At 37.6% G+C, this 24,101-nt stretch overlaps 1 protein-coding gene across 3 annotated transcripts; it reads left to right on the forward strand.

The window, feature by feature from the left end:
• The first annotated feature begins 276 nt into the window (after window positions 1–276).
• On the forward strand, window positions 277–21,327 carry IMPA1 (inositol monophosphatase 1). Of its 3 annotated transcripts, none has more exons than XM_029223056.1 (9): window positions 277–344; window positions 3,301–3,366; window positions 3,746–3,879; window positions 5,695–5,799; window positions 6,997–7,042; window positions 9,298–9,406; window positions 11,221–11,329; window positions 18,608–18,759; window positions 19,647–21,327. In XM_029223056.1, the coding sequence occupies exons 2-9, from the start codon at window positions 3,304–3,306 to the stop codon at window positions 19,760–19,762; spliced, it is 834 nt and encodes a 277-aa protein (XP_029078889.1). In that variant the 5' UTR covers window positions 277–344; window positions 3,301–3,303; the 3' UTR covers window positions 19,763–21,327. The 3 variants fall into 3 exon arrangements, with proteins under 3 accessions (XP_029078889.1, XP_029078891.1, XP_029078890.1); XM_029223057.1 differs by having other exon boundaries at window positions 297–344; window positions 3,304–3,366; XM_029223058.1 differs by lacking the exons at window positions 18,608–18,759; window positions 19,647–21,327 and adding an exon at window positions 17,625–18,200.
• The last annotated feature ends 2,774 nt before the right edge of the window (window positions 21,328–24,101 follow it).

Raw genomic sequence — 24,101 nt, forward strand, 5'->3', positions numbered from 1 at the left:
AATTTTTTAAAAATTACAGAAGAATGTACAGACAGGAGAAAGAAAGTCAGAAGAACCACAGACGAAAAAGAAGAGGTCAGATCTGGAAGGACCAGGCAGAGGGGGACGGGTCAGGAAGCGATCACCAGCGCAGCTTGGGGCTGGGGGTGGGGCAGGGAGTTGGGGGTTGGAGGGCTATGCTCCGTTGTGAGGCGGGGCCAGAAGAAGCCGAACCCCGTGGGCGGGGCTGCAGGGGTGGGACTTCCTGTCGGAGGCGTTACCAGCCTGACCCTCCTCTCTCTCCGGAAGAGGCCAGCGTTGGATGCGGCTGGTATCCTAGTGAGCCTCAAGCCCTTCACCCCGAGGTGAGACTTTCCTTCCTGCGATCCAGCACCAGCCCTTGCGGGGGGTCGTCGGGCGCTGCGGGCGCGGGCGGCTCTCCGGAGTGGTTTGGAGTGGGTGGGCTCGGTCAGCGGTGCGGGGTGGCGCCCAGCGACAGAGGCCGCAGTTGGGGCGCCTTCACCCCTGCTGTTTTGTCTTGAGCCGCGGCCGAGTGACACCAGGAACGGTCCCTGCGTGTGTAGCGGTTTCGCCCCGGGGATCTCGCTGAACCTTTGCGGCAGCTTGTGTAGAATAATTCCCTCTTTTTCATTTTACCGATTCCAAAGAAGCTCAGAGAGACCTGGCATACGTCCAGGGGCGTGTAGTCCCGGTGTATGCCCCTGATCCCGTGCTGTCCGCAGTCCCGCTGCTGGGGACAGGTGGCAGGAAGGTGGCATGGCTCCCACCGCAGGGAAGATGGTAACCAGGACAGAAAAAGTTGAAAATGTTTCATGTGTTTGTCTTTGAGAAAGTGAACAAAATGTGTTCCTTTTTGAGATATACTCAAAACTGGTTGGAAAGATAAGGCATGCATGCAAATGACCGAAATGTAAGGAAAACATTCCTGAGTGCCCTAAGAGTGATGTACAAAGTTTTATGGGGTCTTCCAGGCTTGGGTGTCCTCTGAGCTTCTCATGGCATGTTCCATCCTAAGGAGTGTCATTCAGACTCAGGACTCAGTTGTTGCCTACTCAGGTGACTTGCATATTTAAATCTGCAGGCCATACCTCTCTTCTGAGGTCAGGATGCATACAGCCAGCTGCCTAATTGACATCTCCTTTTGGTTTCACAAAGGTTCCTCATCCTCTACTCATTAAACTTTTGTTCTCCCGACCTCCTACCCAGATCCCAAATTTGACTCTTCTATTGCTCCGTGTTTCAGTAAATGTCACCATTATCCATTCAGTTGCCAAAGTGAGACATCTGGGCATCATTAAACTCTTCCTCTCCCTCATACTCCATATCCAATCTATTGCTAAGTGCCCTCAGCTTTACCTCCCAAAGCAAATATCCCCACTGTCTACTCTTCCCTCCACCCTCTAATCCATTCTGTTCAGCAGCCACAATGTAGTGATTCCTCATGGCTCTCAAATCAAAATCTTACCTCTAAGGCCTCCCTGGGGATGAGCCCTACTATCCCCCGGCCTCACCCCTCCCCCATTCCTCTTGATCTCTGAGCTGTCACACTTAGGCCTTTCAGTTGCTCTTCACATACCAGGAGTCCTGCAGTTGAGTTAGTTAATACCTATTCTCTTGTCCGTCAAAACTTGGTTGAACCATGTTCTTAGGGAAACCGTATCTGGTACCTGAAACCAGGTCAGAGTTCCCCTGTTACATGCTTCTCATTGCACTTCTGCGTAGCCTTTATTGCATTTGTGATGTTGCATGTGGTCTGTGATTTTTTTTTTGATTAATACCTGACTATCCACTAGAGAGTAAGTGTGAACTCTGCCTGTTTTTCCTCACTGTGATGCATTGCACAGCATATAATAGATATTCAGCACATAGCTCTTGAATGGTTAAACAGATTATGACTTCTGGGTGGAGAATCCCTAGAAGAAAGGGTAGCTTTTGAAGTGAGCCTGGAAAAATTGGTAGGAGATATCAGTGCTGTTAGTACAGGGAGATATGAATGGCTTAAGCAAAGTTTCTGGCTAGAAAGCAGATTCATAGTGAGAACATCTAGTTCTGTTTAAGCCTAGAAGAAAGAAATGGGAGTAAGTAAGAATGAAAAAAAAAAGGCTGGAAACAATTCTTGAAGTGCTCTAAGCAGTTACTCCTATAACTCAAAGAGTGGCTTCCTTTTAAAATTATTTAAATGCTCATATCAAGAAGAAGAAGCAACTAGCCGAAACAGCTCAAAGTATCTGTCCTTTGTCCTCCCTTCCCTTCCCCTCCCTCTCTTCCCCTCCCCATTCCTATACTGTGAGCACCAATGATTGGGATTTCCGACCAGTCTTCAAGGTGAAACTCTGTGTAAGTTATTCTCAAATATAAAGATGACAAAATTAGGGTTGTTTTATAAATGATCCACATTTTTCTGAGTCTGACAGCTTGAAAAGCTTCACCGTCCTGGGTACAGGTTTGAGAGTGTGGTCAAGCCAGTGGTGAGTTAGTTTAGTCTTCTCTTCAGAAGTCAGTGGGAAGCTGGACAGTTCAGAAGACAAAAATGTGTTGTTTTTTTTCCTCTCTGAAACTTGGGGAAATTCCTTTTTTACTTTATTGTTATTTTTTTAGTCCTGGAATTTTCTTTCCTCAGAATGTTATGATAGAAAGAGAAGTGGACTTTAAATTCAGAATTGAGTTCGAATTCTGACTGGGTCATCTGTCTAATAAAGCAAATTATTTATAATCACTGAGCTTTAAGTTCTTCATCTTTACAACCTCATTAAAAATAAATTCGCATGTATAAAGTACTGAACTACCTGACATTCAATTAGTACATGTGCCTTCTACCCCTTCCCTTCAAAGCTTCTTTAATTTCTATCTGTGGCTAGTGGAATGCACGGGTGCCAAAACTGCAGATACTGAAAACTGTCTGTGTTCCCTGTGTTCTTTCTCTAATTTTCACTTTATTCTTAACCCAAACATGCACCTGTCTTTTAAGATATTTCTTGTATCCTTTCTTCTCCATTCACTAGACCAATGCTGTTTTTTAAAATGTTGTATGGTATGGGCACTTTGGGAGACACTTTTATAGAATACTTTTTGTTATGAAAATGTTTCTACAGTAGAAGTGAAGTAATTTAGATAAAAAGTGTTTCTTAATGGACCTGTGAGTGAATACTGAAAAAAACTGAACTCTAGAATCAGGTAGAGGGTAAATCCTGAATAAAAGTATTTTGCAAATTGAAGTGTTTTTGTGAACTAACTAGTCTATGATTAAGATTTTTAGAGATTTGTAACTGCTGTATCTTTGTACGTGTTAAATCTGTTCAGAAGATGGCTGATCCTTGGCAGGAATGCATGGATTATGCAGTAACCCTAGCAAGACAAGCTGGAGAGGTATGAACTGAAATCTTTTCAGCCATGATGTGTTGAATGTGGACAGCGTGTGGTTGCCTTGTTAAACAAAACATATACTTTGATTAATCTGTATTTGTTTTCATTTTATTAAACTTTAGTGGAGTGATACTTTAATTTAATGTCATTAAACTTTTTGTGATGACAGTTGTGAATCTAAAATAGGATGTAAGATTCTATGATTTTATACCTAGAAGGTCATAACCCCTAAGGATTTATTTTATTTACACTGTGATAAGAAATATTTAAGAATATCATTTAAGACAGATTGAATGTTTCAAACCATTTCTGTATTTCATCTTTTAGTTTGATTTAAAATGACTTATGCTTTTCCTATTTGCTTACCAAAAAATCTTTTTAGATGGCTCGTGAAGCCCTAAAAAACGAAATGAATATTATGATCAAAAGTTCTCCAGTTGATTTGGTAACTGCTACTGACCAAAAAGTTGAAAAAATGCTTATCTCTTCCATAAAGGAAAAGTATCCATCTCACAGGTATTTCTTATTTCAATTTCTTGTGATAAAAATGAAATCTAGGTTGGAGTCAATAGTACTAGACAGAAATTTTGATTTTAGACTCAGTAATTGACTATACTTAATTTAAGCTGAACGGGAATTTATTTGGAGGGTGTTGGGCAGCTCAGGAGCCCTGAGAGCAGGGCTCAGGTGGGAACCAGGGAGGAAGGCAGAGCTGGTTAGGATTGGGTTAGGGTTAGGGTTAGGGTTAGGGTTAGGAGCCATTGCTTCAGATGCTGCTGGTAGCCTCACTCCTGACCCTGCTCACTTTGGATATCTTTACCCCATTAGCTCAAGATTACAAACCCTGGGCAAGAACATCTGCTAGCTGAACTGAGATTGTTTGCCTAAACTCACACTTCCAGGGAGCAGTGAACAGGGGCTATTTGGATTCCATTATAGTAAGAGGAGTGTTTGGATGCTGGGAAGTTGACGTGACAAGTGGCTGGCATAGACAAGATTTAAAAGTTCAGTTTTATTCTCTATATTGCAAATTTTTTAGGTGCTAAAGTTATGGTAGCTTTAAGGAGTTTGAGAGAAAATACTAAAATCAGGGCTTTCTTTATAGGCACAGAAATATAACCAAAATATTGTCATCATTTTAAGGGTTTAACATTGTCATTCTCTACTTCTTCGTGATCATGCCATTGGCCATTCCTGGTATTTTAGTCACTGAGGAGAAAAAAAATGTTTAAAGCTAAATATATGTCTTCTCAATGAAAAGGTTTATAGCCAAGAGAAAAAGATACAAGAAAATTATGATAATGATTATTAGGACTGTTCAGTATTGAATAAAGGACATAAATAAAAAAGAAAGTAGCAACGGAAAGAAGAAATCCAGTGAACTCAGACACCATTTACAGAATTCACCTGAGATTTACTGTGTAGCGTGTTTTAGGAAAGCATGTAGACACAGTAATTTTGGTGGGTGATTTGCTTTCTCATTGACTTATTTAATGTTCTGTATATTATCTATTGCTGTATAGCAAGTTACCCTAAAAACTTAGCAGCTCTAGACAGAAAACATTTATTATCTTAGAGTTTTCTAGGGTCAGGAATGTGGTAGCAGTTGGGCTGCGTTGTTCTTGCCAGGGTCGCGTAACGTTATAGTCAAACTAACTGTGGGTCACCTCAGGCTCAACTGGGGCTGAAGGGGCCATTCACTTATGTGATTGTTGCTGACTTCAGTTCCTCATGGGTTGTCTGCGGCAGCTCCGCTCAGTTCCTTACCATCTGGGCCTCTCCACAGAGCAGCTGATAACATGGTGGCCGGCTTCCCCCAGAGCAACAGAGGGAAGGGGAGGGAGGAAGAAATAGAGTGAATAAGATGGAAACCTCAGTGCCATTTTGTGAACGAGTCTTCCAAGTTGCACGTTGTCACTTCCACGTTTTTCTATTGGTTAGAAACGAGTCACTAAGTCCAAATTCACACTCAAGGCAAAGGGTGTTAGGCTCTACCTCTTGAAGAGAGGAGTATGAGCGAATCTGTGGACTTATTTTTAAAACCTCCACATTTCCTTAGTAAGTTCTCATCTGCAACAAATTCCCTTTTCAGCATGTGTGCCTTCACTTATCCTGGCATTACATTTGAGAGTTTCAGATTCTGTTATTTTTCACATGACTTTGTTCTGGGGGAAGTAAAACTTTCTCACTTTCATCAGTCTGCAGGAAAAACAATAGAAAAGTGTAGTGTACGGACTTTTGTTATGTTTTATAGTAGACCCTGGGTAGCTTAAGGTTTGAAAATTGTTGAAAGCAATGTAAAGATTCAGAGTTTGTCATTTTTGTTTTTAGTTTCATTGGTGAGGAATCTGTGGCAGCTGGGGAAAAAAGTATTTTAACTGACAGCCCTACGTGGATCATTGACCCTATTGATGGAACAACTAACTTTGTACATGGGTATGTTTTAAAAATTTTAATATTGTAATTACTGTTACTGTATTAACTGAATGGACTGTTGGATCTTTTGTTCACAAACATATATACTTTAGAGAATTGTGTAAATTGTAGAGTAGTTTGTAAGTGTATTATGCATAATTTTCATCAGCTATGGAAGAGGTGATGAAGTATTAATGTTGTAGACTTGTCCTGTGCAGGGAAGTGCCCTGTTCACCATTCTTTTTCTCACTGTTGAAACCACATAAAAATGTATGCAAGCAACATTGCTCCTTTGAGATCAATTAAGGAAATAACTAACTCAATACTGGAGTGTTGTCTATATAGAATGGGTTCAATCCAGGAGAAAAAAACTGTTAAAAAGAGCATGGGTTTTAAGATGTGTGAATCGTGACCTTGAGCAAGTTCTTAATCTTTCTAGGCTTCAGTTTTTGTTTTTTTTTCATTCTATAAAATGGGCACATTAATGGTACCTGCCTCATAGAATTGCTTGTTGATGCGACTCAATGAGTTGTACATTTATATAAGAACTTACTCTAGTGCCTGGCACAAAGTAAGTATATAACTCAGGATATTTAGAAGAAAGCCTGATAGAATTGCCAGTGAGAGTTCAAATGAGTAGCCTAGTTTGGTGGGATGACACATAGTTGTTATATTTGAAGTTACCATGTAGCTAGCTGTATGTATCTTTACTAATAGAATTGTTAAAGCCATAAAGCTAAGATGTAGAATCGTTTTGTGATGGAATGTTAATGTGGAAAGATGCTCATAATATTATATAACATAGAGAAGATTATAATATATAGTATGATCCCATTTTTGTTAAAATTAAAACTATATTAATGGAATTCTACATTTAAATGGTATGAAATGGCATACAGTGCCAAGTGGCCTTCCCACTTCTGACCCCAGCTTCTCAGGACCCATCTCTGGAGGTGACCATTGTTATCAGCTTCTTGTGAATCCTTTCAGAGATGTCTCATGCCTGTAGAAGCATCCTGTATGTATGCATCTGTATATTCTACCCTCCCCATCCCCTACGATTTACACAAAGGGTTGCATACTGTACACACAGTTCTGGGGGAGGAGGGATAAGACTGTTCATATGAAAAAAATTGTAAGCAGTTTTATTATGAAAAAACATGTTTGTTGAAAATAAGTTCTATTTTGATAAATTTATGTGTGTTTTTTTTTTTTAAGATTTCCTTTTGTAGCTGTTTCAATTGGCTTTGTTGTTAATAAAAAGGTATGTTGTTTAAATTTATGGGTGGTAAAATGCCTTGCTCTCATTTTTTGAGAAAGAGTAAATGTGTCTCCGTAATAAATTTAGGTTTGTCTCTATTCAATTTATGTAGCTGCATTATTTTGAAATAAACTCCAGAACTGTTAAACTTGTCATGATACTTTTTCCAGTGAAGAAAATGTAATGTTTTCTGAGAAGATTTTATAAGGAAAAAATACACACAAATAACTGAAATATGATTCAGTATTTAATCACCATTATATATATGATAGAGTCAGATAAGATAGGCGTTGATGTAGGGTCTAAAATGCTTAATGGAAGAGGTGTGCTTTGAGCTAGGAATGCTTTAGTGGGCATTGTGAAGGGAAACATCAGGAAGTGGAAGGGGCCAAGCATGGTTAGAAAATGCAGACTATGTTCAGGAACCTGAACACTTGCTGTATCTAAAGCCCAGTAGAGTACAATCTCTACCTGTTGCATTTCCGTGTTGTTTGGGTATTTGATTGATCAAAACACGAATGATGTTTACTAACATCTTACATAACTGTCTTCAAGGGGCTTGCGATATATTTGATCAGCATGTACACAAGAGAGTTAAGGAATCTCTGAAAATAAAAACACAGATTAGTGCAAATGAAATCTTAGGCACAGGATTGTGTTAATCACTGAGAACATTCAAAGGGAGATAGGTGAGCATTTCTCAGTTAATCAGCCCTGGGCTGTTGAACTCCCAGTTCAGTGCAAAAGTTACATGTGTGAACAGATAAAGGTAATATGTGGTGGAACTGTGAAAAAAAAAAAAAATACTATGAGAACATGAAGAGGGTGTAACCAATTCTGCCAGGAGTTGTTTGGGGAAATCTTCATACTAAATGTAATGGGTCTTAGAATTTAGTCATGTGAGTTGGGTCATAGCAAATTAGGGGTTTGCCAGATAAAGAAGAAAAAGAAAGCATTTTAATCAGAAAGAACAGTTTGGAGAAGAGCATGATGTGTGTGGGGAACGGTGAGATGTTCATTGTGGGCAAACCTCTGGAAATGGCAGGAGCAGAACCAATGAGGTGAGTTAGTTGTGGTCTTGCCGTGAGGCACCGTGGCCTGTCCATGTCAGAACATTTAGATTTTGTTTTTAGGTGGTAGGAAACCAGTAGAGGTTTTCAAGTGCAGAGTGACAGATAATTCCAGCAATGTAGAGGTCACACCAGAGGGGCAGGTGATTCTGAACTCAGATGGAGGTGGGGAGAGTGGCTGAGGAAATGCCAAAAATCAGGAAGTGTTTTCAAGATAAAATTGGAAGGAAGTGACTAATGGGGAAGGAATGAGGCGTGAGTGATCAGGTAGTGAGTGAGTTTGACTTCCTCAATTGAGGTTTCTGCAAGCCTAGGTTCTGAAGCACAGCTACTGACCTGTTAAGATGGGGTTGGTGGGAGCCACAGTTAGAGAGGTAGTTGAATTTGTGGACTGGAAAGAACAAACCTGTAAGAATCGAGAGAGCTAAAAGGGAAATGGAAGAAGAGGAAGAATGAAAAACTCTGGGGAACACAACTTTTAGGGGTTAGGCAGAGAAGAAGGTCATAAGAAACTGTGACACCAAGACAGATCAGTGAGTGTAGTAGGAGGTCTAGGAGAATACTGCCAGGAACACGGAGTATGGGATTAACTGGTGATGGTCAGCAGTCTCCAAATCTTCAGAAGACGCATTTGGTCAGCAAGAGTGCGTTGATGATCTCTTTGCAAGGAGTTTCAGGAGATGCGTGATCAGAGAAGAAGCCAAATTGTAGTGTAGTAAGAGAATGGGAGATGCAAAGTCTAGACCACTCTTTGGCAGTGAAGAGAAAAGGAGAAGGTAATGTTTTGAAGGTTTTGTGAGGGAGGAAGAAATTTGGCGAGAAGTCCCGGAATGAAAGTCCAAGAGAGGAGGGATCTGTTGATGGAGCAGTTTTTCAGAGAAGTTTAACAGGAAGAAGGATTCACCCTAGAAAACAGGAGCAACCTGTCTTCATCTGAGGCAGGAGGGAGAGAGGTCAAGGTGGGTGCCCTTAAATTCAGAAATGGATGAGACAGGAGTCAAGTGTTTAGGTCTGATGACTTCTTTCCTCTGACTAAGCTGGGAATTAGCATTTTAAATATCCCATGGTTTAGCCATTTGAAAACATTATTAGTATACCAGATTTTCTTGTTACTTTCTTAGAAAAAGTATGGATGACATGAGAGAGAATACTCAGGTTTGGTAAAGGAAACTTGCTTTCCTTCTGCAGATGGAATTTGGAATTGTATACAGTTGCATGGAGGATAAGATGTATACTGGCCGGAAAGGAAAAGGTGCCTTTTGTAATGGTCAAAAACTACAGGTTTCACGCCAAGAAGGTTGGTTTATCCTCTCATTTTTGGTGTGATTGATATTATGTATTCGTATGCTACTGTTTTTGAATGTTAACCTGTAGAGCTCTCCAAGTGTTAACTGATTCATAAATTGTGTCTGTTTTCTCTGTACTTTTTAATTGTGACCACAATTTTGGATGTAGTAGTGGAAGCAGGGGAAGCAAGTGCGATGGAGCAGAAGACACTTGAGGCTTGCGTTTTGTCAGGGGCTGGGGAGGAAGATGAGTAAGAATGACTCTCTGCCCTCATGGCCTTCATGTTTTATTGCTTCAGCCACTGCATCTCAAATTCTTTGTAGAATTCCTTTGTTCTGATGCCATTGGGCCCAGTTATTAGTAAATTGAGGGGGAAAAGGCACTTCAAGTTGGGAATCATTAAAAATGAGGCATAAAACTATTATATATAGGATGCATAAACAACAAAGTTCTACTGTATAGCACAGGGAACTATATTCAATATCTTGTGATAAGCCATAATGGAAAAGAATATGAAAAAGAATACATATATATGTATAACTGAATCACTTTGCTGTATAGCAGAAACTAACCCAACATTCAGTTATACATATATATTCTTTTTCATATTCTTTTCCATTATGCTTTATCACAAGATATTGAATATAGTTCCCTGTGCTGTACAGTAAGCCTTGTTGTTTATGCATTCTGTATATAATAGTTTGCATCTGCTAGTCCCAAACTCCCAATCCTTCCATCCCCCTTGGCAACCACAAGTCTGTTCTCTATATCTGAGTCTGTTTCTGTTTTGTAGATATGTTCATTTGCGTGATATTTTAGATTCCACATATAAGTGATATCATGTGGTATCTTTCTTTTTCTGATTTACTTCGTTTAGTATCATAATCTCCAGGTCCATCCATGTAGCTGCAAATGGCATTATTTCATTCTTTTTTATGGCTGAGTAATATTCCATTGTATGTATATACCACATCTTCTTTATCCATTAATTTGTTGATGGACATTTAGGTTGTTTCTGCATCTTGGCTATTGTAAATAGTGCTGCCACGAACATAGGGATGCATGTATCTTTTCAAATTATAGTTTTATCTGGATATATGCCCAGGAGTGGGATTGCTGGATCATACAGCAACTCCATTTTTAGTTTTTTGAGGAACCTCCATACTGTTTTCCATAATGGCTGCACCACTTTACATTCCTGCCAACAGTGCTACCATTTAATTTTAATTTTTGTCTTTTTCAAATCTATATATAAATTATTTAATTTCTAGATTCCACTTTTTTTTTTTTTTTTTTTTGCGGTACGCGGGTCTCTCACTGTTGTGGCCTCTCCCGTTGCGGAGCACAGGCTCCAGACGCGCAGGCTCAGCGGCCATGACTCACGGGCCTAGCTGCTCCGTGGCATGTGGGATCTTCCCGGACCGGGGCACGAACCCATGTCCCCTGCATTGGCAGGCGGACTCTCAACCACTGCACCACCAGAGAAACCCCCTAGATTCCACTTTAAAAAAAAATATGTAAGACATTTGCTCGTTTCCCACTAAATGTGTCATGCATACAGGCAGATTGGTTATATTCTGTACTTTTGGGGGGGTGGTGTAAGGAGCTAGACTCTTTTTGTTGATTATAAAAATGATGATAAAATAACTAAAAGATAATAAATTGATAAGTATTTTAATATTTAAAGCCTTAGAAAGAAACAAATATGATACAACTAGGAAGAGGAATAAAAATGTCCAATTTGTTCTGAGTTACAAGTGTCAAATTTTTTATCAGAATTCTTATTAATAAACTCTAATGATTATTTAAAACATTTTCTTTTAGATGTTACCAAATCACTCTTGGTGACAGAGTTGGGCTCTTCCAGAACACCAGAGACTGTGAGAATTATTCTTTCCAATATGGAAAGGCTTCTTTGCCTTCCCATCCATGGGTAAGCTCTTTTCACTTTTTCCCAAAAGTTGAACATTCTTTGTTAACATTATAGATAATTTGACATTCTAAGGAATGCATTTTTCTTTAGAAATGAAAATTTTAATTAATAGACATGGGATCAGTACCATAATTCTAATTTTATAATGTAATTTTTAAAACTTTTATTTGAAAATAATTTCAAATTTAACAAAATTTTCGGAAATAAAAAACTACAAGAAACAGGAGTATACACTTTATCCAGATTCACCTATTGTTAACATTGTACCCCGTTTGCTTTATCATTTTATCATTCCTTCTTTTCTCTGTGTCTGTCTCTCTCTCCCTCTCTCTGTGTATGTGTGTGTGTGTGTTTGTGTAAATATACTCCTTTTTTTCCCTGAACTATTTCATGGTAAATTATTTAGATCATGGCTCTTTACCCCTAAATACTTCAGTTTGTTATTTCCTAAGAATAAGGATACTCTCTTCCATAACCACAGTACAATTATTGACTTCATGAATTTGCTCTTTATCTAGTCTACCATCCATCCATATATAGCTTTGTCAGTTGATCTAATAATGTCTTTTATAGCATTTTTCTTCCTCCAGTGCAAGATTCAGTCTAGTGTCAGTATTATGTTTAGTTGCCATGTCTCTTTGGCCACCTTTAATCCAGAACATTTCCACAGCCTAAGTAATTACCCACTTCCTCTAAGTTTTCAAGTTATTTGCATAGAGGTATACAAGGTAGAATCTTATAGTTTATTTCTGGCCTCTCTGTATCAGTAGTTATTTCCCCCTTATCATTTCTTATTTTGTATATTTGTGCTTTCTTCTTCTTTTTAAAAAGTCTTGATTAAGTTACTTGGTGGTTTGTCTATTTTATGTTTTTTCAAAGAACCAGGATTTTGCTTATTAATCTGGTCTACTGTTTTTCTCCTCTGCTTTATTATTTTCATCATTGTGCTTTCTTTTTGTTCATTTTGTTGTTTCCTTTATTTTTTCCTTTTTAAGTAGAGAATTTATTTTTATGATTTGATTTTTATTGATGTAAGTATTTAGGCTATGAATTTTTACCTGATTACTGCTTTAAATGTATCCCATAGATTCTGATGTGTTTTCATTTCAATTATTTTTCACAAAATTTGTTACTTCTGTTTGTATTTCCCTTTTCACCCAAGAGTTGTGTTCTTAAATTTCTACGAGGAAATGACTTTTTTTGCTTTTTTTAATTTCATTTTTAATGTGTAGTTTTATTACATTGTAATAAATATATATTATGGAACTTTATGTTTTCTTTGTGCCCAGTATATGATCAGTTTTTGTGGAACTTCCATATGCACTGAAACAAAAGTACATTCTGTATTGTACTTTGATGTTTGAACTTGAAATCTGCTTTGACATCAGAATTGTGCCTGGTAAATCTTTGTCCACTCTTATTTTTAGTCCTTTTGAATCACTGAGTTTTAAGTGCATCTCTTGAATACAGCATAGAGTGGAGTTTTGCTTTATAATCAATTTGAAAATCTTTTTTCTTTTCATAAAAATGTTAGGCTTACTCATTTATTGATATTGACCGTTTTGTTTGGTCTCTTTGTTGTATTACCTTACATTGTAATTACTTTGTATATTATGTTATAGTTACTGTATTTATTTGGTGTATCCTCTCTGCTTTTTTTCTTTTTAGAAATAGAAATTTATGAAAGGTTCAATTTTATTCTAGCGTGTTTCTTTTATATTAAAACTCTTTATAATGCTCTTAATATTCTCTTTTCTTACTTGACCATTTACTCTCTGTAAAGGCTCCAGAACGTTTTGGCTTCCGCCTGTTACCTATATGACATTCAGTGATTTTACTCTACTTTCCCCTTTTTCTCTCCCTTTTCATCCAGTTTTTTAAGTTGCATTCTTTCTACTTTGTCAGACGTATTATTATTACGTATTCTTTCACCCACGGTCCCATCCTGTGGTCTTAGTTTTTCCATGAAGTTCCACAGTCCTTCCATGAAGTTTTCCTGGTGTCAAAAGTTCATAAATAACAGAATTAAAACCAGCGAATCACTGAAGTATAATTAGTAAAAGTTTATTGTGCACACACCAAAAAGACAGTTTGCAAACCAGGAACACCCTGACCAAAACATGAAATGAGGCTCAGGCATATATTGTTATAAAGCAGCTTATAAAGTGGAAAGCAGTGACTATTTATTCTTCACAGTGATTGGCTATAATAGAATTTTTTTAAATGATAGGGAATTGATTAGTGGTTACCTCATATCAGCCTTGAGAAACAACTTAAGTTTTGCTTGTCATTTCCAGAAGCATAAGCAAGAAATGACCCAGGTTGAGTTAGTTTTGCAAAATATGCTAAATTAAGCTTTGTTTGCATGACTAAACTGGTTTTGTCTGCTCAGGGAATTTTCAAGGCTGGTCTCTGTTTGTTTTTGATTTAACACCAATCACCTTTAGATTAGATGAAGCTCATCTCTTAGTAGATTCCTTGAGAAGGGCACATGTACACAGTATTCCATGAGATCTGGCACATTCCAAACTGTTTTTCTATGGTCTTGAAACGTGAAGGACAGCTTGGCTGGATAGAACATCTTTAGTGAAAGAAAGTATAAAGTACATTTCTTTTTTTTCTTTTTTTTTTAGAAATTTATTATTTTTTTATTTACTTACGTTTTGCTTCGTGGGTTTTCTCTAGTTGCGGTGAGTGGGGGCTACTCTTCATTGCGGTGCGTGAGCTTCTCACTGCGGTGGCTTCTCTTGTTGCAGAGCACGGGCTCTAGGTGCACGGGCTTCAGTAGTTGTGGCACGTGAGCTCTAGAGCGCAGGCTCAGTAGTTGTGGTGCACGGACTTAGTTGCTCCAAGGCATGTGGATCTTCCCGGACCACGGATCGAACCCATGTCCCCTGCGTTGGCAGACGGATGCTTAACCACTGCGCCACCAGGGAAGTCCTGAAGTACATTTCTTAAAAATGCTATTACAGGGCTTCCCTGGTGGCGCAGTGGTTAAGAATCTGCCTGCCAATGCAGGGGACACGGGTTTGAGCCCTGATCCAGGAAGATCCCACATGCCGTGGAGCAACTAAGCCCGTGTGCCACAACTACTGGAGCCCCCGCTCGCTGCAACTAGAGAAAGCCCATGCGCGGCAATGAAGACCCAACACAGCCAAAACTAAAATAAGTAAATAAATAAAAAACCCAAATTAAAAAGAAAAAGCTATTATACTGTTGCCTTGCTTTGTATGTTATGAGAAATCTGATGCCAATTTAATCTTGGCTTTTAAATTATTTCATTTTTTACTTGGAGGCTCTGAGAAAAATTTTTTTCTTTTAATCTTCCATGGCTGACACTTTTATAACAGTATATCTTGGAATTGCTCATTCTGGGATGTTTTCTCCCTATAACAGGTAGATTCATATCTTTTTTTTTTTTTTTCTGGAAAGTTTTCTTGAGTTTTAGTTTTAAGTATTAGTTCACTTCTGCTGTTTTCATTTTCTTCTTCAGAGACACCAGCAGGAACATTAAATCTTCTTTGTTTCTTCCCTTGCAGCCACTTTCTCTCCGACCCATTTTACTTCTTTCTTTTATCGCTTTTCCTCACTGCCCTTTATTAAGTTTTCATTTGCATCTGTTCTCTTTAGGGGACCTTGCGATTTAGTCTTCTTTTCTGATAGAATTTTGTCTTTTTTGTCCCACTTCTTTTCTGAGTTCAGTCATCTCTTGTTTTATTTTTTCCTTGTTTTATTCATTGCTGTGCTTAATTTTTTGCAGAGACACTTCATGAGTCAAAAAAACCCCAAACACTTTTATTAGCAATGTCTGATGTTTCACAGTAGATTTGTGTGGATGTGTCTACTTTTTCTATTTCTGTTCACTTTGCGATCTGGGTTCCTGGTTTCAGAGCTCCTTATCCTGTCAGTTCTACCCTTCTGTATAGGTTCTGTTATGAATTTCTGCTAAGTGGTGGTGGGAGGTGAGGATTGGCATGTCTTGTTTCTCTTTCATTTCTCAGGATCTTTAATTTTTTCACTCTTAGCTCCTGCTTTTCCTTCACTTTGTCCCAAGAGATACCACCTCCTTTTATTTTAAATTGAAGTATAATTATATATTAATTATAAATGACATTTATGAGGCAAAGTAAATCATTATGGGTCAATTTCCTTTGTGTAATTTTTTAGGATTTGTTTAATGAAATGCACTGTATTTGTTTACTTTAATGATGTTTTCTGGTATCATGCTTTAGGGAATAATTTCTTCATAAATATAGCTACTATTTTTTGAGGCTCTTTTATGTGCTAGGCCCTCTGCTAGGTGCTTTACATCTGTTGTTTCTAATCATTGCAGCCATAGCCAAGGTAAGTTGGTATCTCCATTTTGATGACAAGAAAGCTAAAATTTGAAGAAGAAACTTTTTCAAAATTATAGTTTTTAAGCAACTAAGTAGGGGAGCAAACTCAAATCTTTGTGATTCTGAAGATAGTCTTTTTTACTCTATACCATCCTAGCTGTATAGGAGGATCAGACAAACATAGAATTCAGGACACATATGCAAAATCTAGACCACAGCCTCAATTATTTGGTAATTAATAATATTTAGTATTATTTGTCCATAAAAGAATATGCTTTCTGATCAAAAGACCTCTTGACTGAGAACCATTGATACACATCAAAAGTAGACAGAAGCATAGCCTATATGCTGTGCTGGAAGAACTGCGTATAGCATTGTTCTTCCAGCCTAGGGTTCTATGTTTGAATAGAATACCAAGAGATAATTTGTGAGCTATCTTGGTATTTTCTTTCTATGACATGAGATGTGAACTATCACATACCCTTGAGAAGAGGAGGAAAATACACCATTATTTATAAACTAAAAAAAGCCACTAAAGTTAATTTGGGTTTATATATTTGGAAAGCAGTCAAACACCTATGAAAGTTTATTGAGGTTGCTAGTTCTTTCTTAAATTTGATATATAGTAAGAATATAGGCAGTAAAATGTATTTGAAATCAAGAGCATCATGTAATTCTGATCTTTTTTAAAAAAAAAATGCTTTGGCATGAAGGATGTACTCAGGTGCAGTACTTTTTTTATTTTTAAGAAACAAAACAAATACCACATTAGTCATCAATTTCCCATTATTTCTTTTTTTTTATTTTAATTTTATTGGGGTATAGTTAATTTACAGTGTTTTGTTAGTTCAGGTGTACAGCAAAGTGATTCAGTTAATACATATACATATATTCATCCTCTTTTAGATTCTTTTTTCATATAGGTTATCCCAGAATATTGAGTAGAGTTTCCTGTGCTGTACAGTAGGTCCTTGTTGGTTATCTGTCTTACATATAGTAGTGTGTGTGTGTTCATCCCAGTGTGTGTATGTTCATCCCAAGCTCCTGATTTATCCCTCCCCACTGTGTCTCCCCTTTGGTAACCATGGCTTGTTTTCTATATCTTTAAGTCTGTTTCTGTTTTGTAAGTAAGTTCATTTGTTTCATTTTTAAAAATTAGATTCCACATACCATATGATACCACTCATATGTGGAATCCCCTTATTTCTTTAAAAATAAATAGTGAAGGAACTCACTGAACAAACCTAACTGCTTTATTTTCAGAGGTTTAAACAACTAAAAAAGAAGCTTGAGTAAAACCCATTTGAAAGTAGTAACTTACAGACATGATGACCTCTTTTTCTTAAACATTTCAGTGTGTATATTTTTGATAAAAGGGACATTCTTTAACATAACCACAATTACTAAAATCAGGAAATTAAGTTTGATACATTATCTAATATAGTGACTTAATTCGTATTTTGAAAGAATTCTAATCCAAGATCCAATCCAGGATCATACACTGCATTTAGGTGCCATTTCTCATCAATTTCTTTTAACCTGGAGCAGTTGCTTAGTCTATCTTTTATGACCTTGACATTTTTGAAAAACATAGGGTAATTATTTTATAGTATGCCTTTTGATTTGAATTTGTTGGGTTTCCTCATGATTAGATTTGGGTTATGCATTTGGGGCAGGAATGCTACAGAAGTACTGTTATTTCCTTCTCAGTACATTATATCAGGAGGCACATGGTACCTTTTTGTCCCATTATTGAATATTAACTTTGATCACTTGGTAATGATCTTGCTATCTTTCCCATTGTAATTATTGTGTATCTTATAGGGAGATACTTTGATATGTAAATATCATTCATCCACTCATTTTAGCGTTTATTTTTTATTTTTATTTTATTTATTTATTTTTTTTGCGGTACGCGGGCCTCTCACTGCTGTGGCCTCTCCCGTTGCGGAGCACAGGCTCCGGACGCGCAGGCTCAGCGGCCACGGCTCACGGGACCAGCCACTCCGCGGCATGTGGGATCTTCCCGGACCGGGGCACGAACCCTCGTCCCCCGCATCGGCAGGCGGACTCCCAACCACTGCGCCACCAGGGAAGCCCTAGCGTTTATTGATGATTCTTTCCTGAATCAGTTATTATTATAATGGCTAATAAAGTAATGTCTGTACTTACCTTAACTTGATATATTTCCAAGGAAAAGCTACTGTGAGAAGGCAAACCTGAAATAATCTTTCCGGGCAGGCCTAGATCTAAGCAGAGCCCACCAGTGCTGTTATCTCTTTGGTCACATATACTGATGCCCATGCAGTTGGGGATGACCAGGAGTACATTTTCACCCTTCTATAAACTACTTGTATTGTGGGGCTATTGTCCCTGGGTTTAGACCACAATGAATATACATGCATGCCATGATAGTAGAATTATAGCATTTTCTTCAGTTTTTTTTTCTTTTTTTTAATTAATTTATTTTTGCTGTGTTGGGTCTTCGTTTCTGTGCGAGGGCTTTCTCTAGTTGTGGCAAGCGGGGGCCACTCTTCATCGCGGTGCACAGGCCTCTCACTATCGTGGCCTCTCCTGTTGCGGAGCACAGGCTCCAGACGCGCAGGCTCAGTAGTTGTGGCTCACGGGCCTAGTTGCTCCGCGGCATGTGGGATCCTCCCAGACCAGGGCTCGAACCCGTGTCCCCTGCATTAGCAGGTAGACTCTCAACCACTGTGCCACCAGGGAAGCTCCAGCATTTTCTTCAGTTTTTTTCCCCAAAATATCCTTGTTTTAAAGTTTATATTATAAATGATTGCTTCATAAGGATTAGTTTTGTCATTTATATAATGCATCATGACTGTTGCATCAGTCAACACTTAAAAGAAACTGAAGTTAAGGAGGAATGCCTTATTTGAAATAATTTCTTTTTCTATCTTATTTTTAAAATGTTATTTGTTAGAATCCGAGGTGTTGGAACAGCAGCTCTTAATATGTGCCTTGTGGCAGCTGGAGTTGCAGATGCATATTATGAAATGGGAATTCACTGCTGGGATGTAGCAGGTGCTGGTGTTATTGTGACTGAAGCTGGTGGAGTACTCTTGGATGTAACAGGTAAAATTATGGGACGGTAAAGCATTTTTCTTTCCATATCTGTCGGACCTTCCTCTATATATGGCTTTTTTCCTTTAATGTTTGTTACATGTTATACCTCGGCTCTTAAGGCAAAAACAGCCATGTAATTTTCTACACAATCAAAATAACAAACATTGGGAGATAGAGGCAAGGCTAAGGAGCTAATGGTAGCATGGGATTAATAATCATAAATGGCTTAGCCTCTTCAAATATGAGTATCAGGAACTCTGAGAGGCTATAGAAAAAGTCAAGAAGGTCACTGAATCTGAGAATTGTACCAAGAGTTCTCTGAATGGTGACCATGGTGGTGGTTGAACATGGACTTCCTCCACCATCACTTTCTGCCTTGAGCCTAGAGGGGCTACGTATTTCCTCTGCGCTGGTGGTGAGATTTTTAAAAGTAAGAGTGAACCTGTGTTAAAATAATTCATCAGTGGCCTGGGAGAAAGGTGGCCTGGGAGAAAGGCAGCAAAGTATTAAGGAAATGGGAAGGAGAGTGGAGTGAAAATGCATTGGAGTCAGATTTTCTGTCCATAGATTCCCAAACATTAAAGAGGTAATAAGAGTAATAAAAAGAAGAAATAGAACACACAAACGGTGAAATAGAGAAAAGATGACATTTTCCAGACTAGTGTGATTGAGATACCAGTTCCCTCCACAACTGGTATTTACTAAAAGAAGGTGCTTAGAAACTCATTTATGTATTATCAAAGCTTTAAACATTATGGTTATATGACAGCATAGATCTTTTTAAAGATAGTCAAAAGTATTAAAATGTTATGATTGACCATAGTACATATTGCTATGCAAGTTTTATAGGAATTACTTTTGTACAGGATATAACCATGTTCCGTATTTGATTTTAGGTGGACCATTTGATTTGATGTCACGAAGAATAATTGCTTCAAACAATAAGACATTAGGAGAAAGGATAGCCAAAGAAATTCAGATAATACCTCTTCAAAGAGATGATGAAGATTAATTCTAACAGCTTCACACATTCAATCACAGTTGCATCTCTCCAGGTTTGCTGATGGTGTTACAAAATTCAGGACATCTGTTTCACTTGAATAATATGATTGGTTTAAATTGTCTTCGATGTCCCGATTAAAAATTGCAACTTGTTCTGTATTTTACTAAGAGTAGGTATGCAAGAATGGCTGAAATGTTTGTTTCATTGTTTTAAAAATTTTTGCGTGTTAAGAATGTACTTTGGGAAAAATATGCAGGCAGTTGATGAGACAGGTATCACATCAACTGAAATGTGTCAATTAGCAATTTAGAGTTTCTAAGTATTTATGAGCCTCTGAAATCTTGACTTAACTATTTATGTGCGTATGCATTCTTAATTAGAAAGTTAACTTTTTGGAAAATTTTTTTTCTTTAGTTCCAAAAGCCATACTTAACTAAATTTGTAAGAAGTATATAATGAGTACTTCCTAGACCAAGATTTCTTTCTTTGCAGAGAACCTTGTTTTATTAATCAGTGTAGCACCAAACATGGTACCTGTTAAATAGTAGGCAATCCAAAAATAAGCATTGAAAGAATTAATATTTTAAAGGTAGCAATTCCTAGTTGCTACATAAAGTAATGAGCTCATCATTCTGTAATTTTACTTCAGGTTTGGAAGTAGAAATTATCTGGTCATCCTTTTTATATTTCACATTACCATTCCTTTTAACATTTCACATTACCATGCCATTTCAATTAACTGTACCTATACGTCCTGATACCTTTCAATTACTGTACCTCCTGATATCATTTGTTATTGTGGGCATTTCTGCAGTTTATATGTTTTTCAAAACACTGCATTGCAGTATATGTTTGGATTTCTTTAAAGTCCATATATAAAAGAGAAGAAACAGTTTCAGAAAAGCACTTTCATCAGGTACCTGATGTAACTAGATACTGTACGACACTTTACTAAACTCAGAATTCATGTTTTCAAGATGATCTGGCTGAGCACAGGAACCTGGCAGATATACTGCATTGTTAATATTGAACTATTTCTTTCTTCCCAATCTCCTTATTTACCTTTGTTGATTCTATTCAGCCTTAAAATATTCCTTAATAGTATTTGGCTTCTTAAACTCAAAAAGAAAATTGTTCTGGTTCATAGATATTTTTAAAAGAATAACTTATTGCTTAGCCTTGTCCTTTGACACATGAACAGTATTAAGTTTTGTTATAGGCTCATGTGAGCCTTATATTTGATGAAAGGAGAAGTGCTTCTATAAAGTTTTCAAGACAGGATTTTTTTTTTAATTGTCATGCACATGTAATACATTAAATATCTATGAACCTAAGATTTGAGTATTATAATTACTGTATTTGTACTGTTGGTCAAATGCATCTCATACTGTATTATTCTAAGACAGGTTGTTTTGCAATTAAATATATTGTGATTAAGAATATGATCATGAATAAAATTTTAACTAAAAAGTATATATATGTTATAGCCAGGGTTTATAGTCTTCCCAAATGTACACACACACACACACATAAAATATACACACTTGAACACCCCTCCTTTTTAAATAAAAAATGAGCTCATTCTATCATGTACTTATGTGTGAAGTGTTCTTTGGATTCAATATGAATTACTAGCTGTTCCTAGAAATGATTTACAATGTCTGGGTCAGTAGTTTGCCTGTGATATATATCATTTTGACTCAGTTGTCCTTCATTTCAAGATCTAATCTAGAGCCTAAGATACAATGTTTAAAGAAAGAAAAAATAATCATTTCGAATTGTTTCTATTTGCTTCAAGTTCATAACCCCCTATCTTTACCCTGCCTCATTTGGAAAAATTAATTCTTTTGTTATCCAATTAATACATACACATAGTTCAAAATTTCAAATAATATACAGAGCTCAGAAGGAAAAGCAACATTTTCCTATCCCATTCCACCTCACCCCTAAGTTGATCTCCCCAAACTCTTTAAGTAGTTTCTTTTGGTATTTACCTCCATCTTAAAAAAAAAAAAAAAAGATAAACATATTCTGTTACATCTTTATTTATTGACTTTATTAATTATCTATTAACTTGCTATTATGGAAGATGAGGATTTTGTACTCTTAACTCCATGAATTACTTTTAGCTCCTCCTTTCTATTCTTCTAGTATAGTGATATCTATTATTTGTTGTTGTTGTTAAATTTATATTCAGTGTTTAACTTAGGACTTTTATTCACTGCTAACTAGCAGTGTGTTATGATTACATTTTCTTTCCTGTGCAACTTTTTGTTCTTTCTGAAGTTGACAGATTTTCCACAGGACTGTAAGTGTTTTTTGTTTTCCATTTGTTCAACCATAATCAGGTATTCTCTTCTATTAGTACTATTTTCTTTTCCTCTTGAAGATAGATCTTTTGGGGCCCTTTTCCTTTTCTTCTAGTCTGATTGGTTCCTGGCTAGATATGCTGCATGGCAGTCCTTCTGGGGGCTTCCCTTTGCTTCTAGAAGATAGCAGAGGAGAATATCTTCCTGACCTTTGTAGACAAAGAACTGGTAAATAGGACACAAAAAGCATTATGCATAAAGGAAATAATTGATTAATTGGGCTACATTAATATTAGGAACTTCTGCCATCAAAACACACCAGACAGTCAGAGGGCAACCCACAGAGTGTAATACATACACCTGACAAAGTATATCCAGCGTATATAAATAACTCCTACATATCAAGTTCCAACAAACCCCGGACGATACCAAGGGTTGATAAGGATGTGAAGCACCTGGCCGCCTCTATCAGTCCAAAGTTCTGCCCTTTTTGAAGTGGCCAGTGATGTCCTAATTTAAAGAAGCCAGATCTTTTATGCTATTAATTTACTTGACCTCTCTGTAGTTTTTCATCTCACCCATTCTCTGGGTTTTTAAAATTACATTTGTCTATTCTCCTCTGTCCACTTCTTGTCAGTCTTATTTGCTGACTCTTCTTCCTCTGGTGAAGATACTGTGCTATTAGAGAGCCATTCTTGGTCCCCGCTTCTATCGAGTCACTCAGGAAACTCATTCATGTCCCTGACTTCAGCTATCACAACCATTCTGCTGAGTCCCAAATCCAGATCTTAACTTAGTGCCCACATTTCCCTTGTGAGTTCTTACCCTTCATCTCCATCTCCTTGCTGGACGGCCCCTTCTGAATGCCCTCTACTTTTATCAGCCCAACATGTCTCTAACCAAACCAATTAAATTTCTGCTCATAATTTTCTGCTACTGTCCTATATACATTCCCTCCCTACCCCATCCTCTCAAATAAGAATCTGTTATATTTGATGTGTCCTTTCCACTAGTCTTCCACTGCAATTTGTCAAAACCAAGTTTTTCATAATATTCCCCTCTCCCCACCCCCCAGCCCCCAATATTCCCATTGAATACTCCAGCCAAACAAACACTTGCTCTTCACTGGACTCCTCTGAGACTTTTCAGATCATATTCTTTCTGCCCAGTATTATTACAGTAATACTGATCACTTTTTATGACTGTAAAGATACCTCTAAGTCACAATGATTCCCCTTTCACTGGGAACTGCCCCCGACACACAGGGCTGTCCCTACTGTTACCATGTCTGTAGGTGATATGGTTCTGCCCCCTGATGAATTCATGAGATGACATCTGACCCAAGCAGGACAAGTGAAATTTGCTAGGGAATTGGGCATTTTGAACCCAGTTAGGAATACGAATAGAACAGAAATTAGGAATGATTCGGAATAACTTATAAAGTTGAGGTCAGTACTGAATACGAAGTCACGTGCTTTTCAGGGAGTGGCTGACCCTCAGGCTGTGCCGGGCATCAGCATTAAATCCCACAAATCTTCCAGTTTAAGAAGAATAGAAATAGGCCATAGTTACACGTTCTAATTTCTAGTATTCCATGTTATATATTTATATCCCTTAGGTTGTTTATTCCCTTAAATAACTCATAAAATATCCTTGGTAATAAATATTGTTATTAATAGTTAGCATTTGTTGAGCCCAAAGTACCATAAATTATGCTAAGGGCTTTTCATTCATGATCATATTTAATTCTCACAATAACCCCAGGAGAGGTTATTATCCTCATTTTACTGAGGCACATAGATGTTATTAAACCAATTTTCCTGCTCAAGGCCATACAACTAAGTGGTGGAACTCATGTAGAGATACAGCTGAGTCCACAGTCTTAACGCACCACCCAGTGGTCCTCTCCCTGGCTATACGTTAGAATCACCTGGGACATGAGCCTCACGGAGTGAATCTGACTTACTAGGTCTGGAGAGTGGCCTGGCCATCTGTATTTTTAAAAAATTTCCCAGGTGATTCTCAGGGTAGCGCAAATT

The sequence above is a fragment of the Monodon monoceros genome, unplaced genomic scaffold (genome assembly GCF_005190385.1).
Source record: "Monodon monoceros isolate NGI ecotype Baffin Bay Population unplaced genomic scaffold, NGI_Narwhal_1 Super_Scaffold_14, whole genome shotgun sequence".
NCBI classification, from domain to species: Eukaryota; Metazoa; Chordata; class Mammalia; order Artiodactyla; family Monodontidae; genus Monodon; species Monodon monoceros.